Raw genomic sequence first — 20,651 nt, forward strand, 5'->3', positions numbered from 1 at the left:
TTAGCATTGTTGTCAGAAAAGATAGTATTTCAACTTAGCATGTTTCCTTAATATCTGATGACATATTGGGGTCATTTTTTTTATTACAGGAAATATATTACATATTGGACCTTTAAGCATAACAAGCCTCTTCTTGTGTCTTGTGGCAGCAGCATCATGTCAGTGAACCCTCCGAGCAGCAATGACGCCTGCCTCAGCATTGTCCACAGCTTAATGTGCCACCGGCAGGGCGGAGAGAATGAGGGCTTTGCCAAGCGGGCCATCGAGAGCCTGGTGAAAAAGCTGAAGGAGAAGAAGGACGAGCTGGACTCGCTCATCACTGCCATCACCACCAATGGTGTCCATCCCAGCAAGTGTGTCACCATCCAGAGGACGCTGGACGGACGGCTGCAGGTCAGTGCACCTCCGACATGCAGGTGTCTAACCTTGTAAGCTGGTGCAGAGATCATTCATCCTTCAGCTTAACATGACAAATATCTAAAAAGATGATCAAAGAGTTCAGGAGAGTACAGGGGTCATCAACTACATTTTTCCAAGGGCCAGAATTTTTGTATTATAAATGTATTTATACCTAATACACCTATTCTTGTTTGATATTTTCACTTTCTTACTGAATTAATGCTATATTTTTTTACATGTATTAGTGTAAGCAAACTCCTAAAAAACATGGAAAATCCATAATGATAACTAGATAGGCTACTTAACTAGAAAAAGATCTCAGACTAGGAGGCAGGTCACTGAGGAGTGATGGTTAAAGTCTGTGATTAATAGGGCTGGTACGGTTCACAAAACCCACGGTTAGGTCTGTATCACGGTTTTAGGGTCACGGTTTTCGGTTCTGTACGGTTCTTGTTATTTTTTCTTTTAATCTTTAACACTCCAGAAATATACTTCAGCATATGATATATAGCTAAAATTAGCATATTGAATGCATGTTGCACAATACATGCACACAGTGGCAGTTCTATCTATTGTTTGATTTCTGCTGTCATCATAGGTAACATGAAATCCAAAATGTTTCCACACACCAGACTATATACGACGCTGGAGCATCTTCCAACTCCAGGCAGCCTTTCTCATCTCTCCCACCTGACATGACGTGACGTGACCTGCAGCACTCCACACTCCCGAGGAGCGGTCGGCTCGGCGCCTCTCAAAATATGACGAAAATCTTTTAACCTGACCTTTGTCGATCAAAAAAACAGACAGATTCAGCAACTGTATGGCCTATTTCTCGCTTAAAATGTTGTCAGAAACACGTTTCGGTGAACTATTTTCGTAAAATACGAGATCATATTCAGAACGAAACCACGTGACGCATTCGTCCAATCAGCTGCCACGTGTTGCGTTCGTCACGCTCATCCCCCTCGTCGTTTCCAGTAAGTGTTTTAACATAGGTGTATAAAGTGGGCACTACGGCAGGAAGAGGTTAGTGACATTAACAGTGGACTGACGAACCGTGAGACGCACACACGCTCCAAACCGAGCGGTTCGGATGTTTTTTCATGAACCGTACCCCCCCTAGTGATTACTGAAACGTTGTTGTAGTATGCAGTGTCCTGATTGGTGGAAAATGCTTGCAGAAAGACAAGCCTGTTGTCAGGTAAAAATGTCACAGTCAAAATAATACAACCAGCATCATCATCAAGAATGAAGAACGCAAACATAACGATCGCGTCATTCACGTGCATATTAAGTAGCCACATGCATCTGTTTTGGTCTTATAACGCGCCCATAGATTTACCGCTCCAGCGGAGAGGATGGTGTGTTTAGCCAGCAGTTAAGTTCATAAGAATTTGTCCAAATTTCAAGATTCCCGGCAAACTAAGGAACAGTTAGACTACAAGCAGACAGCTTTTGTTTTAGCTTGTTTGTAAAAATTTGCTATTTACAGAGTAGAGCTGTGTTTCAGTAAAACAGCGCAGTGGACAAGAGTGGACTGCCCAGACAGAGCAGATTGAAATATTGCTTCCTACATATTTATGCCTGTCTACACAGGTGAGTGGGTATTATTAAGTAGCCTATTGACTTTTTACTCACAAAGGTTTTATTGTAGCCTACTTACAGTAACGAGCCTAGCGTTAGTTCATCTGTGCCAGCGGCCGAGAGGTAATCCTCTCTGTATCGTTCCCAGTAACGTACTGCGTTATGTGTACGCACACCTCTGGGCTCAGCTGTGTGTGTGGAGTGCGGGCATCGCTTACAGAATCCTGTGAGAAGCATGTGAATAGAGATGCAAATACAGGGGGCTGGGTTTGTGCTCTACCTGTGTAAAGTTACCTGCTGTAAGTGCTGAATACCAGAACGCATTTTTTTCTCTTCACATTTTCTGAATTCATGATTATTCTGAGCCCCGGACTGAAAGCAGTTTATGATGGCTGTTGTAGAATGTGTGCTAAGTAAGGGATAATGTAGAGCGAGTCAGTCATTTTTGCAACTGACAACCCCTTCGCGTCAAGGGTCCTGCATCACCCTGTCAGGATTTTAATTTGCAATAGTGATGAGCTCGTTCTACATCATGCTGCTTATTACACGGCTACTTACTATATTCATTTGATTATAACACATGGAAATAAATAGAGAAAATCAAAGTCCCTTGAGTGCTGCTTCCTATGATTGTCTCCCTCAGGACACAGTATCAATCTGAATCTCCTCTCCACGCCTGCCACGTTGGCTAAATCAGATCAACCAAATGTGACATGTCAGCATTTACCCTATCAGCTCACTACTCCAAAAGACCTGGCGTAACACTAATGCTATCAATATAATGTGATCAATCACTCCAAAAAAATGTGACTCACCATCTAAACACCGCCGCTAGGTTTCTGTCTGCGTCTTCCCAGTCCATAAAGCCGTGTCCCCACGTAGTGGAAAAATCAAGTTACACCACTGGTTCCTAATGCCCATGAACAATTTGTTTATCTGACCCGAAATGTAGATCAGCTCCAAAATGTAATGGGTTTTCCTTGGTTCACGCTACACCCTTCCACCAAGTTTCATGTCAGGCCAGTAGTTTTTCCTTAATCCTGCTGACAGACAGACAAACAAACCAACAACTAGTAATAAAAACATGACCTGCTAAAGTAGAAAATCCAGTGGCCATTTTCAGTATATATTTATTCCTGGCAGTTCTAGCGTAGAGGCTTAGTGTGGCAGTCGGTGTAAATGTTGTAATTAAATATTGCTTTGGCCCTGGAAAAACATGCTGCCCTTCAGACAGCAGGCAGACAATAGATATCTGTAATATCACATAAAAAGATACATTCCACTGCTGGATAAGAGGTTAAAAAAACAACGTTTGGATTTTGCCCACTAAGGTTGGCGTAGGGAACACTGTGTGACCGAATCCCAATATAACATATAGAGTACTGAGGACACGATAGAGCTAGGATGTAGCAGCTTTAAAAAGAATAAGATTCAGTGAGCATGACAGAGGGTATAATGATGCTGTGCTCTCTCCCCAGGTGGCAGGAAGGAAAGGTTTTCCTCACGTCATTTATGCACGGCTGTGGCGCTGGCCTGACCTCCACAAAAATGAACTCAAGCATGTCAAGTTCTGCCAATACGCCTTTGACCTGAAGTACGACAATGTATGTGTCAACCCATACCATTATGAGAGGGTGGTGTCACCCGGCATCGGTAGGTCAGCCTTATTCTTCACACCTTTCACAGTCTCTTTGTAAAACGTGTCTCAGTTTATCACTGACGAATAATTGTAAGCATAGTTCAACAAACTTTATAAATCTCACTCTCTCACTGTTGTAGTGAGTTTCTGACTGATGCTTTATTTTCTGTATGATGTAGTTAGTCAAGTTTTCCTCTCATGTTCTCTTTGTCTTCTCTGACAGTTGGTCTCAGTCTTCAAAATACAGGTGAGTTCCATTCTCCAGCACTACATCATGATTTAAAAGATATTGAAAATTAGCATTTAATTACATCGTTACATAAACATAAATTCCTTATGTTGGAATAAGCATGTGAGTCAAGGCTGCCATAACATAAAGAGAGTAGCACAAGGTTAAATAGTATTAGCCTTTAGGAAAATAACATGTACAATTAAGTTAATACATTTTTTTCTCACAATAACCTCCAATACTTTGTGTGTACTGAGAAGTTGGGAGTTGAAAACAAGACAAGATACTGAGACAACTTTGAGAGCAGAGCGGCCTGTGAGAGCGTGTAGGCCCTCCAGCGCTCCCCAACAAGATGCTCTCTTGTGTCTGGTGGCTGCTCTGTGCTCTTTTTCATTCTTTGCCTCTCCCCATGTTTTTGTTTCTCACTCACAGCTGACTGTACAACTCTCGGTTGTTGAATTGGTGCGCAAGGACTTAATGTGCGAGTGGCTATTAATATCTCCGCGTGTGAAATAATATAATTTACTCATGAGCATGTTTTATCGTGCTAACAACATATCACATCAATCTGATGCTATTTTAGTGTCAAAATGTTTGTGATATATGTGGCTTGTGAAAAATGGGTCCAGTATTTACTTTGGTAAATATGGGGAGAAAGTATTAGTCATAATCTGTGTTTACGTTCATTTCTTCCATTAGAATCAATCCACTCAGGACCTGCCACTAGTCTTCCAAAGAGGCCTGGCAGTGGTGATGGGTATTATGGATGCGTTACTGGTTATCAATACCGATACTTATAGATACTCTTAGCGATACTACATACATATATATATATATATATAAATATATGGAGTTAAATATGCCATCATCTACCTGCTGCAGCGTGGTCACTCATATCTGGACAGAGCAGGAAGCACTGTGAGGATCGTGTTTTTATGCCTCTGTCGTGGACGGTTGTCTGTATGGACGTCTACGTATATCTCAGGACCCCCTGGAGGAACTGTCTTCACATTTAGATGAACTGATTAGATTTTGGAGGATAAAGGTCACTGTGACTTCATAAAACGCTGTGTGGCCATAACTCAAGAATTCCTACGCTAATTATGACAGGATATAATAATGAAGTGGTGGCATTTTATACCCAAAAGGTCAAAGGTCAACTTCACTGTGACATCATAATGTTCTATAAAGAAATACAATATAAGTTTTAATTCAAATAGTTTTGACATTCATTGTGCTAACCATCAGAAATACATGCATGTGGTACTCTCTGAGAATGAGTCTATCTGTCCATCAGTAAACCCACTGAGCATGTTGAGAAACCACACTCTTTAGAGACAACCAGTTCAAGGCTTTCACACAACATCGAATGTATGTCTGTACACCATAACATGTTCTTTTGAAAGACATTTTTTAAACTGAATTATTAATATTGTCAGTGATTTACAGACAAAATGATTTGGGATAAAATCACCTCACATGTAAATATATATATAGATATTATAGGGGTTATTTCTTATATATTTTTGCTATAATTGTGTGTATTCATGTGTACTTTTTTGAACCATGAACTGAGTTTGTGCAAAAAAAGGACAGTTTAAAAGGTGCTAAAAATGAATGCACACAAAATCAGCAGTTCAGAACCAAAATGACCTGAGACCCTTAAGGGCTCGTATTTATGACTTGAATATCAATAACCAGTAATGCTTTTCCATTAGGTTGTTTGAATGTTTATTGCCTGAGCACCAATGATAGTTTATGAATGTCCACCAATGATATTCCGAGGCTGTTTGTATTCAAATCTTCAGATTTATAAGCTCTATGTCCCACACTAAAATCACTGCAGTACAGCATAGTTATTGTTCCTCTTGCCTCTTGCAGCAGCACCAGGCGGCCTGATCAAAGAGGAATACATTCATGACTGTATACAGATGGAACTCCCACCTGGCATGCCTCTGTCTGACCACCAAGCGGCCCTGAAGCTTCCTCCTCCAGACCACTATGGCCAGCCCTTGCCTCCCCCACAGCTGTCCTCTGAGCCCCATGGACCCCCACCTGTCACCAGATACACTAACCTGCCTGTCTCACCCAAAGGTCAGCTCCTAATTATCTCTATTGTCGTTCCGACCTGGTTTTAACATCCTTCCTGAGTGATCTGATCACAAGTGGACAGCTCTAGGTACAGGTGAAAACACTCTCAGGACGCATTCAGCACAAGATCAGATCTCAAAAAACACATTTGGAGGTGGTTTGAGCCACATGTGTCCACATTCTAATAACATCCTGATGATTCCTAGCAAACATGAAAGGTAAAATAAAGCAGTTATAATATAAACTTAACTTCAAACCACAGAGATTCAGGTAGGAGCTACAAATACACTAAGACCTGAACACAGAGACTTTAAGAACGTCTTTTTTCTCCTGCACAGGTCCCGCTGCCCGTCAGTAGACCTCCTTACGTCAGCACCCTTTTATATAGCCTACAGTCTACAGTCTAGATGGACTGTGGCCTGCGCTTTGTTGATTTTTCACTTCATTTATGTGAGAGGAACAACTAAGATTTATAAACACACACAACCAGCCTATGCAGACAGAAATGATGTACGTGTTTATCTGGATATAGAGCGGGTAAGTGAGATCCGATCACATTTGGAGACACATTCTACTGACAGGTGAAAACACACGTACCTAGGGCTGTCCACTTGTGATCGGATCACTCAAGACAGATGTTAAAACCAGGTCGGAACAGGGCCCAACTCATAATCAGACTTGCTTATTATGGTTGAGTTATGTACATTATTTTGGGTAGGTGGCAGATAAATAATATGTATGAGCTGGGAGGAGCTGAACACTGCTGACAGCTGCAGCTACTTTGTTTGAATGTAGGCTCTCAAACACAGGTGAGAGAGTTGATGTCAGGCCTGATGTGTTCCTCTGTTCTCCTTACAGTGTCTGGCTCCAGCTCTATGCTACCCCTGCAGGGCGGTCACAGTGACGGCCGTCTCCAAACTGCATCTCCACAAGCTCAAATTATGACCCCAGCACCACGGCCTCCGACCCCAACCCAACCCCCTCCTCAGCAACAGGCTGCCCAGCAATCCTCACAACCCCCCCACCCACAACAACCCTCCCTACCTCCTTCTCACTCGCATGGACAGAACGGATACAGCAGCAATAAACACTCTCAGAGCCAGGCTGCCTTCCACAGTGAGTTCACACAAACACACATACATTCAATTTGATTTTATTAATAGTGTCAAATCATAACAGAAGTTATCTCAGGACACTTTACAGATAGAGTAGGTCTAGACCACACTCACATCATTCACAGAAACACAACAATTCCCCCCTAGGGTAAGCATTTGGTGCGACAGTGGTGTGGAAAAACAGTCTTGGGTAGGGGTGGGGGTGGGACACACACACACACACACACACACACACACACACAGATACAAATATACAGAAATATGATTTATAATAATTATAGCAGTGGGCATGATGAAAAGTGTCAATTATAGTAAAAATAAAGATAATAGAACTATGACTAGTAATGATAATAGTAGTAGCAGTGCAGGGCATCAAGCAGGGCATCGAGCAGGACCACAGCAACAGCTGTAAACTTGATCCAGGTGCCTCCACAATCCAAGGAAATCTGTGAGGCGAAAAAAGCACAAGGACTCCGGGGAGTAAGCTAAGTTAGTAACACGCATTAATGGGACATGAATGCACACAGAGGTAGAGAGAGAGAAGGAGAGAGGAGCTCCCTGTGTCATAGGAAGTCCGCCAGCAGTCTAAACCTATAGCAGCATAACTAAGAGCTGGTCATATCTTTAGATAATGAGCTTTGGAGGTGTCTGGGGCTAAGTACAATAACTTCAAGTTTTAAGTTTTTTCTGAGTTAAGCATCAGGAAATTGTAGGTCATCCAGGAGTTTATGTCCTCAATGCATGCTTGAAGTTTAACTAAGTGATTGGTTTCATCTGACTTGATCAATAGATATAATTTGGTATCATCTGCTTAACAGTACAAGTTAATAAAGTGTTTCCTAATAATATTGCCTAGAGGCAGCATATACAAGGTAAATAGAATAGGTCTAAGCACCAAGCCCTGTGGAACACCATGGCTTTAGCGTGCATGGAGGATTAATCGTTAACATGAACAAACTGAGATTGATCCTATAAAAAGGACTTAATACAAGCTTAGTGCAGTTCCTTTAATGCCCACTAAATGTTTCAGTCTCTGTAATAGACTAAAGTGTGATTTATGCTTCTGCGTTAAATCTACGCCGTGGCTACGTACGTAGGTATGTGAAGATACCGACCCTACACCGAACCTTACATCATAGCCTGTTGTCACCTCTCAAAAAATTTAACTACACGTCGTTGCGATGTACGTCACTCAGCCATGGAATGGTAGCGTTGCATTTCCCCCCCGACTCATCTCCTGGTTCTCCTTCTCCATAAACAAGATGACATCAAGGAGAGGGTTAACTTCTCCTGCTCCAGATTTCCCACCGTGGTCAGAAAGAACCGGGGAGACACTTTGGTTCTCTCACTAGGATTCTAGATTTGGTACTCACTCCAATGCTATTCGCCGTCACTCTCTCTCTCTCTCGCTCTACCACACTCTCCCCCCACACACACACGTGCCGGCCATGCTATTCTCTTAGAGAGATCCACGCACATACCAACGCACAAGTAAAAACTTCAGGCCACATACATATGTTACGGCGAAAGCTCTGTGTGAAGCCACCGCACAACCATAAATCGGATCTAGTAAGACAAGTACGGAGACAAGTCCTTTGTCTGAAGCAGTTAGAAGGTAATTTGTAATTTTCACCAGTGTCGTCTCTGTGCTATGATGCTCTCTAAATCTTGACTGAAAGTCCTCAAATAAACTATTATGTACTGTAGAAAGTCACATAACTGATTAACGACTACCTTCTCAAGGATCTTGGAGAGAAAGGGAAGGTTAGATGTAGGTCTATAGTTGGCTAAGACCTCGGGATCGAGGGTGGGTTTTTTCAGAAGAGGTTTTATCACAGCTACTTTAAATGACTGTGGTACATAACCTGTTAATATAGACATATTGATGATATCTAGTAATGAAGTGTTAAGCAATGGTAAAGCTTATTTAAGTAGCCTTGTTGGGATTAGGTCTAAGAGACAGGTAGATGGCTTAGCTGAAGAGACCTTTAGCATTAATTGGTGAAGGTCGATAGAAGAAAAGCTGCCTATGTATGTCTGAATATGTAAGGTCTTACAGCTGTTTCTAGCGTTTCTGCGTTTAAAGATAAACTGGAACCGTTTGAGGGCAAGATGTGATGAATTTTATCTCTAATAGTTAGAATTTTATTATTAAAGAAGCTCTAGAAGGGGTGCCTGGGTAGCTTACCTGGTTGAGCATATGCCCCATGTACAGAGGCTCAGTCCTTGCCTCTGCAGCCGCAGGTTCAATTCTAACCTGCATCCCTTTGCTGCATGTCATTCCAGCTCTCTCTTCCCTTTCATGTCTTCAGCTGTTCTATTACATAAAGGCCTTCAATGCCAAAAAAGAAGAGGAAGAAGCGTTAGAGGAATAGATGGCTCAGTAGAGCCTGGCTACAGTGCTGAAAAGAAACCTGGGGTTGTTCTTCTTTTCCTCTATTAGTGATGAGTAACAGGATGCTTTGACAATTCTGAGGCCCTTCCTATAAGCTCTCAGATTTTGTTTCGTTTTCCAGGGGATGGAAAACTTCAGCAATTGCCAAGTAATGGATAATAATTCATAATGAAAATGATAGATATTAACACAAATAAATATTTTATTTTTAAATACAAATATGTAACTGTTCTTGATTAGGTACTGCGTGTTAACTTAAAACATGCATACTAAGTTTTTACACTTAAAATAATACTGTGAAATAATGTCAACAAAAACTAAAAATGAAGATGATTCTTCATGAAAGCAGCATTAATTACAGAGCTGTAGCATTGGATTGTACAGGTATTGTAGTGTATTTTTTCTTTTTCTTGTACTTTCTCATGCACAGGAAAAATGAAGTTAGCAACATCAACCTATTCAGTAACTGAATACTGTAAATGTGCCAAGTTGTAGGAGAGACATAAACAAGGTGATTTGGAGTCCAGAGGATATTCCTTTTCTTCCACCAGCAACGTGCAAGAGCTCACAGGTTCATTAGTTTTAACTGGAAGCATCTGCAGATTATAGCCAGTGTTAGAGTATGCGTAAAGCTAAATCAGTGATTTCTGTCTAAACACATTATACATGTTAGAAAATACTTAAAATTATGAGAAAAGCATGTAAACTGTGTAGTACTGAATTGTGGAGTTAGACCATTTCCGTCACCATTTTTGGGTCAAGTAGGTAAGCTGTGCTAAAGACTGTGTGTGTTACTTTTTTATGTGCCAGCGAAGAGTCTGTCGATGTGCAGCAGTCAATGGCAGCGGCTTGGTTTTCAGCTCAGTGTCTTCAGCAGACAGAGCATTTTGAAATCATTCAGATCTGGCTGGGTGGTTAATAACACATTAAGCAGATGTAGTAGGGTTTCTTTCCATGTAGTTAGAGAGAATGATCAACAATATACTGAGGAATTAAGGAACATTAAGTTGTTGCGCTGCACGCTGATGGACACTGCACATGGTCACACTGGTCATTCTTTACTTCCCTGTAATTCAGCAGTTTGGACAGGCAGCAGCACAGCCTCCTACACTCCCATTGGACCCCAGCAGAATGGCCGTGGTCACCAACAACCTCCCCTCCATCATCCAAACCACCACTGTAAGATATGCTTCAAACCAAAATGATGTTCACTTTTATTCTGTAACATTCCCAGAATCACACTGCTCCTAGTTAAGTGTTTTTTGTATTGTAAATGTGATGTTATTCTGATGTTATCTTTTGTGCTGTCGGGTTGAAGGTGTGTAGGAAGCGTCCACGTTTTGCTAAACAATACACTTAATACCTTTAATTGAATTCAAACAACTTCAATACAAACTGCATCTTGGCTGGTTGGCTGAGGCATGCAAACGCAAGGCAGTAATTATAGTTTGATATTACCACGAGGAGTCGCCAAAGTATGAATTTTTCATAATTTATTTCAAAGCTACACTATCAAGTGGCATCAAGATACTAATGCAAATATAGTGCCTGTATAAATCTGAAAGCCTATGGTATGCCTTAAAAACATGCAAGTTGGCTCTCCCACCACCCACAAATGTCCACATCAGGTTCAGCTTCAGGCTAATGTACTTATACCTCTGCTTTCAGGGTCTCAGCATCATGGCTCAACTTCTTTCCCTCCTTCTGTGTCCAACCATCCAGGTAAGAGAGTATTACACACCACAATGGATGTACTGTGAACATGTTGCCCCTGATTTCATACAGTATTTTTAAACTGGCATACAACTATTGCTTACTACTGTTATTAGAAGTATTGCTGCACTGGGCTCAGTAAGTAGGAACTCTTGTGTATCATATATGTTATCACTGTTTACATCGTGGTTTGTCTACATTGACAGTTAATATAGAAAGACTGTACAAATGGGAAAGGTAGAGCTTGTGCACTGTAGGTTTTAGGTTTATGATGAATGTGTATTTAAGAATGACCTATTAGACATGTATCCACAGTATCTGGGGTGATGAATACACTGCACGTGTTTGGGGTGGAATGCGTCACATTCACAGTTTTGTCACACACTGTTTGCTCTGTTTTCATTGCAGGACCAGAGTTTTGGTGCTCTATCTCTTACTTTGAAATGGACGTTCAGGTGGGTGAGATGTTCAAGGTGCCCTCCAGCTGCCCTGTAGTAACCGTGGATGGCTATGTTGACCCGTCAGGTGGCGATCGCTTTTGCCTGGGCCAGCTGAGTAACGTCCACCGCACAGATGCAAGTGAGAGAGCCAGGTGTGTCTCTTAAATAGATTTAAAATAGCCGTTTCGTCGAAAGCTTGAAAGCTTTAGAAAAGTCATGGAATTTGGTTATGTTTAATGAAATGAATTGTAACTGTAATCTTTTGTGTGGTACCCTTCCATGTAATGTAACATAACGGCAAACTATTTCTGCAGCTGTTGAGGTAACATAGCTCTAATTTGTGTCGATGTGTGACAATGTTTTGTTGTCAGGACGCTTTACAGATAGAGTACGTCTAGACCACTCTATAACTTACAGAGACCCAAACAATTCTCCCCAAGAGCATGCATTTGTTATGTTTCTTAATTTCTTCCCCACGTACTGCCTCTCCCTCCATGTACAGTATGCCAGCTAGCTAAAATTATGTTTGAATAGAGTTTGAATCAGATTATGTTTGAATAATGCCTAGTAAGCGTTCATTTAATATTTAATGGCTCTCCTAATGACCAATTCTATATCGGTCATTAGAGAGCTGTAAAATAGTATGTAGTATGCCGCATTGTTTTTTCAGATTTGAATCCTGAAATGAGTTTATAATCAAATGCGTTAAGAATACACTGATACAACAATCTGTTCCGTTTCCCTTTAATGCTTGAAAGCCAGTGCCAGACTGATATTAGTGCTTGTAAAGCAATTTAAAAAAAATAAAGGCAAGGCAAGGCAGCTTTATTTGTAGAGCACATTTCAGCAACAGGGCAATTCAAAGTGCTTTACATGAAAACAGATTCAAAAAAGAAAATTAAAAACAGATAAAATATGAGAATAAAAGTTACAGTGCAGTATAAGAAAGTAAACATTGAAGAGCAGTTAAAACAGTTAAACATATAAAAGCAGATAAAATACGAGATTACTTTTACTCTCTTACATTCCACTATTGGTCATTCGTCATCATCAGCGTAAAGGCAGACTGGATGTAGGTGGAGAGAGAGGGGTATGACATGTCACATGTGCTGTAGCCATTGGGCTAACGAGGCGCTCTGGCATTGTCTGTTTGAAAAGAAATGAGATGTGGTGGAAGATGACTGCTGTCCTGACACTGTGGGACCACAACAGAAAAGATCTCTGAGATGAGCACATGGTTTTTCAAATGTAGGGTGACACATGAAAGCATCCAGTCCATCCAGTCAAATGAATCTTATGTAATGTACCTTTGCACAATGTATTGCATAAAGGACAATGTATTGACTGTGCCTGTAGTTTGAAGTATTTGAAGTGAATATGAACATGGCCAACTATTAGAGAGAGTAAAAACTGTATTTTTCATGGACATTTTGTCCTTGAAAATGTGTAGTAACCCTGAGAGAGCTGCAATCCCAGTTAATGGCTCCTTTTTGAATGCTAATAAAGTTATTTTTCCTTCTGTAAAATAGATCGTAGAAGAAAATACTACTACTACTACTTTTTCCGCTTTGGAGTAAAGTCACTATGCACTATGCAATACATTGTGCAAAGGTACATTACATAAGATTAATTTGACTGGATGGACTGGATGCTTTCATGTGTCACCCCACATTTGAAAATTTGCAGAGTCATCTTCCACCACATCTCATTTCTTTTCAAACAGACAATGCCAGAGCGCCTTGTTAGCCCAATGGCTACAGCACATGTGACTGCAACCTTTGTTGCATGTCATACCCCTCTCTCTCCACCTACATCCAGTCTGCCTTTACGCTGTCATCTGTCAAATAAAGGGCGGAAATGCTACATATCCTTTTATTTTTACAATAAATGATAGGAAGTTCCACGTCTGTTTGTCCTGATGTTTTTTTCCTGTGTGTCCAGGTTGCACATAGGTAAGGGTGTGCAGCTGGAGTGTCGTGGCGAGGGCGATGTGTGGATGCGTTGTATGAGCGACCACGCTGTGTTTGTACAGAGCTACTACCTCGACAGGGAGGCAGGCCGAGCACCAGGTGATGCTGTGCACAAGATCTATCCTGGAGCCTACATCAAGGTCAGCTCACACGCAAGAAGTCACATTTTGTGACATGCACACACACACATATTCTCTATTTTGTTAGGGTTAGGGTTAACTATTTTGTTCACACACCAGTGAGCAGCAATGAAATAGGTGGCATGACAACTAATTTAAAACGAGCCATTGTTAGCTGCAAATAGGGAACTGAATAAACTTTTGTAAAGTGTTATTAAAGAATGAATGGTGCCATGCTTCTTCAGATGTAATCTAAGCTGCTTGCATATCACTCAGGTGTTTGACCTGCGGCAGTGCCACAGACAGATGCAGCAGCAGGCAGCGACCGCTCAGGCTGCAGCTGCTGCACAGGCAGCTGCTGTGGCAGGAAATATTCCAGGTCCAGGCAGCGTCGGAGGCATTGCACCTGCAGTTAGTAAGTGTTGTTGACACTTTCACGTTCATTTGACATTAACAATACACGGTAGATTTGATGCAAATGCAAAATATAGACTAGACTATTTGATGAATCTGAGTCTGAATCTGTTGCACTTAATTCCAGGTTTTTTTCTGTTCTCTCTGACTTCATTGTGAATGTCACTGGGATGGAGCAGTGCCCTGATAGTGAGCACCATCAGATATCATTTCTGATTTCCCTCTCTTGTTCACTGACAGGTCTGTCTGCAGCGGCTGGGATTGGTGTGGATGACCTGAGGCGTCTGTGCATCCTGCGGCTCAGCTTCGTGAAGGGCTGGGGGCCCGACTACCCCCGGCAGAGCATCAAACACACCCCCTGCTGGGTGGAGGTCCACTTGCACCGCGCTCTGCAGCTTCTGGATGAGGTGCTGCACACTATGCCATTGGCAGACCCAGGGCCTGCTAACTAAGGACCAAGACCATGTTCAAATTCCAATCTGGATTCTATGAATGTGTGCACACAGACAGACATGTTGCCAAATATGCTATATAATTAATACACAAAGCAAGTCAATGAAAAATACACAGGAAACAACACATTATGCTTGTAACAATCAATGCACACATCACTCATGTTGTCTCACAGACAAACACACACATGCACACACACACACACACACACACACACACACACACACACTGCAACCAAAATGTCTGTAGCCAAACAGACATCAAAGTGCTGATGTTTTTTCTAATGCTTTAATCTAAAGTCCAAGACAAGGGAGTTGGAGCTCTGAAGGTAAATATTCTGATCAACTTGTCTCTGACCGAAAGACATTTGTATGCACTACAGAAATCCAGGGATGTGTTTCAGAAATCCAGTTCCCCTATATGCAATGTGGATTTCTAATTGTAGGAGCACATTCATTCACACACACAGACATGTAAAAAGTTATACAGGAGTGAAAAATCCTCCAGAAAAACAACTGCAACTGGAAAATGCTGTTAGTAAATACAAACAGCATTACAGTTCTCTTTATGTCTTATCAAAAACAGAACTGATGTAGAAGTGTGAATTAAGGAAAGCAGTGTTATGTCATCTCTGTGCTTGTACTGTGCTCTTCACTGTACGTTGATTGAAACTCAAACTGTTAGCATTGATATCTGGTTAGCCCTCCTATTACGCTCAGCTCAAGTTATTTTATTTTTGTACCAAAAGACTAAAAAGCCAAAAATATTGAGCTTTAAAGTAGTGTTGTTGTTATTTGTAATGAAACAGTGCTACCCTGTATGTAACCAAATGGTTGGTGTTAATCACCAAAGCCAAAATACCTCATAACTACAGTGCAAAGTCACAATTTAGTTTTCTGTCTAAAGCGCACACACTTTGTTCATCACTGACAGGCTGAAGTCAATCAATGAAGCCCTCTGAAATCATCCTGACTACAACTCTCCCTAAGCTTTGTATTTATTTAGGTTTATAATGCACTGTGCTGTGATGTGCAGTAGCAGTACTAGATCATTTAACTGATATGTGTTACTGTGGAACATTAGTTTTACTCTACAGTTTTACAGCAGAAAGAAGCTTATTGTAACGTGTTATGCTTAATGGAAAACAACCATCAGCAGCTCCAGAGACAGAAACCTGAGTGCCTTTCTGTTCTCTAGTCTGAATGCTGAGGATGGCCCAATCTCGATGTTTACTCTCAGACTCACAGACTTTGAAGTGCGTTCCTGCTAAATCTGTGAGGGCTTGGGGCTGTCCCGCTGTCAAATCGTCAAGTGCACGATGGCTTTCTTGCAGACATTTTGAACCCTTTATGCACCTTTTCCGTAAGTCCGCATCTCTGCAGACTTCGCCTAAAGGGGAATTACCCCCAATTGATAGCGTTGTGATGTTAAAAAAAGTTACCGTGGAAGCCCAAAAGTATTAAAAAACGTAAACAAGGAAAACAAGGTTTTCGAATATTAGTTATATATAAGTTATTTACACATTAACGGAAATATTTTTCAGGAAATGAGTCGGGGGAAATGCAACGTTACCAAACCATGGCTGAAGGACATGCGTCCAGGGTCCGGCGTAGGGTCCGGTGTAGGGTCCGGCGTCGGGTCCGGCGTAGGGTTCGGGGTAGGGTCCGGCGTCGGGTCCGGCGTAGGGTTCGGGGTAGGGTCCGGCGTAGGGTCCGGCGTAGGGTTTGGGGTAGGGTCCGGCGTACGGTCCGGCGTAGGGTTTGGGGTAGGGTCCGGCGTAGGGTCCGGCGTAGGGTTTGGGGTAGGGTCCGGCGTCGGGTTCGGCGTAGTGTTTGGGGTAGGGTCCGGCGTAGGGTCCGGCGTAGGGTCCGGCGTAGGGTCGGTGTCCCCACGTACCTACTACTTAGACACGGCGTGGATTTAACACAGAAGCATAGATCATGCTTTAGGGTGGATATTGGGATTGGGCCCCTCTCTTACAGTGTGTTCACTCCTGTACCTGTCAGTTTATTTAAACTCTGGGTTGTCATCTCCAGTACCTCCACAGCTCCTATTCAGACGATCAGGCTGTTATAAGGCTAAATGAACCTTGTTTATTCATATCCAACTTATTTGCTTCTTTGGAAGCAGTTTGAGGATTGATTTGTTAAAGTTGTATTTGATAACAGTACGCTCCTATTTTGAAATAAAGGCAAAATAAGTAGAAAGTTGAAACCATGATTAGCATTTATATGATTGGCTGAGTGCTGATCATGTGATGACAGTTACAGGTACTGTAGGTGTTTTAGGAACCCTCCCAGCATGCACTGGGGATATCAGGTCTCATTTTATTTTTACGAGTGTTGTTTCCTCTGTTAAACATGAGCATGAAAGACATACACATTGAAAGAGATGAGAGCTGCCGTAAGCATCCCTCCAGCCCATACCGGCCATGTAATGATGCTTTTGTAGAGTGATGTAGGGCTTGTTCTGTGTAAAAATGCAGTGCAAGCTAATATGAGGCTTCAGCAGTCTGAGTTTGTCAAATCAAAAGTGGAACTCTTCCACAGTTGGTCTTTGGGTTTCCAAAGACAGTGTTTGTAGGACGTAATGCTGTGCCAAAGGGATACGTTCTTGTAGTTAAAGGTAGGTTTGTAGCCAATTTTTTGTAGCATTAAAACCTACATGGATTTATCTTAGTCAGACTGTAAAAAACACATATTATCTTCAGCTGCACTTGAATGTGACTTTACACAGAAGAATGTCTGTGTAAAGGACAGAAGAGGAGTGATTACAGCGACCCATTACTCCTTCAACATACAGAACATATGGCATACATGCGTATTTTATAAAGATAGACTTGAAAAAATGAGAACCTATCCTTTAAAGCCAAACCCCAGCACAGACTGCACATCTCAGACACATGTATCAGTAAAGTGTATGTGTACAAGCCTTTAGTTGGCCAGTGATTCACACTGAAGGAGGATACACACCAGAGTTCAAGTAAACTGCTTTAAACACGCTTGTTGTGAACTGGGTCTTAGATAGCATGTAGGCTGAGTGTACTGTGTAGAAAAGAGATCTGCTGTCCTGTGGCATACACCAGACTTTACCCAATAAAAGGGTACATTGTAATCAATGTCAAAAGGTACAATCTTTGGATGAATCTGATCATCTGATCATCTGATGATGATCTGTGCTGTACAGGGAATATTGTTTGTTGATATAGATCCAAATGTGAATAAATGTACCAACCAGTTTAAGTGTGGGAGGTGTGAGGAAACATGTCATCTGATTCAGCTGCTTTACAAAGATCAGCCATATGCATATTTGTGATTTGTGCCTTTTGTTATCAACCATAGATGCACCAACACTGGATTGTAAGACAGACACACGTTTGTCTTTCTACACATGAAGAATTGTGTTGCACATTGTGATTTGGTTTTCAGCTGATGGTATTCTGTGGTTCCCTCAGGTATCTGTGTAGTTCATTGAAGATATCACAATGTGTCAAACTGCTTTATGGTGATAGAAAAACTATTAACAAAGCACTCATCATACCTGAGTAGTATTATTTATTGCCTTAGTGTTTTGTGAGTGTAAAATATGAATGAGTACGCTTTGCACTATTTTAATCTTAGCATGGACAACACAAATAGATGTTATATTTATCTGTTCTCTTCTGCCCATATTCAGAGAGGTACACCTTTTCAAGTAGGCTTTTTCAGATAATGGCAAACTCATCATCATCTCACCATCATCAGAGGATTATCCCCATCTCTCCACAATCACACCACATCACCTCCATGATGTGTCCAGAAATGCTTTGCATTTAGCACCTGTCTGTGTGTGCATCTCTATTGATGTAAAAATGTCTAGACAACTAAAGCCAAGCTTCAACTTCATTCTATCACTGCTGCTTTTGAACTTCAGTTTGAAGTGATAAAGTTGGTAACATCCAGTGTGTTAGTAGGACAGCTTGACAGTTGTTTTAATCTTCCTGCTGTCTGAGGGCCTTCTCACATTTGGGCCACCTTTACAGATTTAGTTGGTAACACTTCATTTAATCGGTCTGTGTTTTCCTAATCATTTCCAAAGAAGTTTCCTAGAAAGTACCGTGTTTTGGTACTAATTAAAGGGAAAATAGTCACATGTTTGCATGTTTATCTAAACTGCTATGCACTGACTAACAAAATGACTTGATTAAACCAGCTATTAACTGGAATTAATAATCAAAATTGTACCAACTGAAAGTTTTCCCGGTTTTTCCCCATGATTACAACCAAATGACAGTTCTCTCCAGGAAACGCCTGAGAAATGACGTCTGCGTGAATAAAGCATCCAGGTTTTACCAGACCTGAGGCTGCTTTCCTTAAGAGTTAGAACTTGGATACAAAGAAAGAATTTTCAAGTCCACCTCAAATCTGTGGTCTGAAGTTTATTCTATCGAGTCATCACAAAATGTAAAAGCCAACTGCTCCCTACAGTGGTTGATGAATATGATTGATTGTCACATTGTGGTTTGATAGTATGAATACAGTAGAATATGTATCAGTATAAAAACGCATTGTAATAAAAACACTTGGAAATTTAAAAAAAATACTTGACTGATCAATAATTTAGGTCTGGGGGTGCCGATGTTTGGCCTGCAGACACATTGTTCTCAGACAGGTGCTGCTGCATTATGACAGATCATCTTTTGGCATGGACCAAAGCATATGCATAGTGTCTTCTGTGTGAGCATAGGAGACACTTGTCATTAGTTAAGTGTCTTTCGTGTTTACAGCAATAGCAGCCTTCATGTATGTGATGTGAGTGGTGTACAAATCATTACAGACACTGCCTGGTCCAGACAGAAACGTTACTCAAGGTCCACTGACTAGCTTAAAGCTAGCTTAGTCTTTCAGCCACATCTCATGGTCTCATCAGTTTATGACATAAATATTAATAATTAGAAATAAGAGTGAGCAAACTCTATCTGCTGATGAAGACTGTGAGAGGTGGTCGAAAGCTTGGAAAGAAATCTAGTAAATTGACCTTCTGTGGAGTTGAGATTATTATTGTCATACTACCTCCCATTGAACTTCCTTGGCCAAGTTCTAAAAGACCAATATGATTTTCTGATTGTAGCCACTGCTTTTTCACCCTTGAACCGAATCAAAGTAATAATGATTATGACAATACCACATCTAGTTTCATCATAATGGCATTCATTTGAATGGAGTTAAAGCTGCATGCAGCGGGCCCGGGTTCAACTCCGACCTCGGCCCTTTGCTGCATGTCATCCCCCCTCCCCTTTCATGTCTTCAGCTGTCCTGTCAAATAAAGGCCTTAAAATTCCCAAAAAATTATCTTAAAAAATATATATCTCACAATATACATTTGCAGACATTTCTGGATCAAATCTGATTTCATCCCATACCAAAACCACTGATGGTCCATTATCATGAATTTTTTTAATGTTCAGTGTCCAATTGGTGACACAAACTGAAAAAGTAATGTATACATCATTCTATTCATAAATCATCAAACTAAATATTTATTCTGACACTTAAACAATATATGTACTAAATAATTGAATTTGGCTACGTTAGAATATTGTTCTTTTGATTTTATTATTATTTTATTGTAAAAATGTGCTGCTCTTGTAATGTTGACTGTATATTAAAATAAGATAAACAAATGGTCTTGTCATATTAATACAAACTTTGTTGATGAAGTATTGCTAAATGAACCCTGTCAAACAGCCTTGACATGCATACCATTTCTTTTTGTCCCCTGGGTTTGGCCATGTGTCATTTAGCATTTACATATCAGTGATTCAAGATTCAAAATCCTTTATTAATCCCACAACAGTAACATTATACAGTATATCAGTTCAATCAATTTTATTTATAGTCTCAAATCATAACCAGAGTTATCTCAGGACACTTTACAGATAGAGTAGGTCTAGACCACACTCTATAATTTATAAAGACCCAACAATTCCCCCAAGAGCATTTGGTGCGACAGTGGCGAGGAACAACTCCCTTTTACCAGGCAGAAACCTCAGGCAGACCCAGACCCAGACCCTTGACTGATCATATATAATATTCACATAGTTTGGGT

The 20,651-nt window shown here is 41.0% G+C and overlaps 1 protein-coding gene across 4 annotated transcripts in view; it reads left to right on the top strand.

Annotated features, from left to right (window-relative positions):
* The window catches only part of smad10a (SMAD family member 10a), a 43,911-nt gene extending 23,685 nt beyond the window's left edge, over positions 1-20,226 (top strand). For 2 of the 4 annotated variants that reach the window (XM_078267304.1, XM_078267301.1), the window contains 11 exons: positions 153-393; positions 3,465-3,639; positions 3,849-3,872; positions 5,736-5,948; positions 6,804-7,061; positions 10,533-10,634; positions 11,124-11,177; positions 11,577-11,760; positions 13,550-13,718; positions 13,974-14,112; positions 14,352-20,226. In XM_078267304.1, coding sequence (XP_078123430.1) covers positions 157-393; positions 3,465-3,639; positions 3,849-3,872; positions 5,736-5,948; positions 6,804-7,061; positions 10,533-10,634; positions 11,124-11,177; positions 11,577-11,760; positions 13,550-13,718; positions 13,974-14,112; positions 14,352-14,563 — 1,767 coding nt within the window. In that variant the 5' untranslated portion in view covers positions 153-156 and the 3' untranslated portion in view covers positions 14,564-20,226. Of the gene's footprint in view, positions 1-149; positions 394-3,464; positions 3,640-3,848; positions 3,873-5,735; positions 5,949-6,803; positions 7,062-10,532; positions 10,635-11,123; positions 11,178-11,576; positions 11,761-13,549; positions 13,719-13,973; positions 14,113-14,351 lie in introns of all 4 variants that reach the window. The other 2 variants (XM_078267300.1, XM_078267303.1) reach the window with 2 other exon arrangements.
* The last annotated feature ends 425 nt before the right edge of the window (positions 20,227-20,651 follow it).

This window comes from Sander vitreus, chromosome 14, assembly GCF_031162955.1.
Source record: "Sander vitreus isolate 19-12246 chromosome 14, sanVit1, whole genome shotgun sequence".
NCBI classification, from domain to species: domain Eukaryota; kingdom Metazoa; phylum Chordata; class Actinopteri; order Perciformes; family Percidae; genus Sander; species Sander vitreus.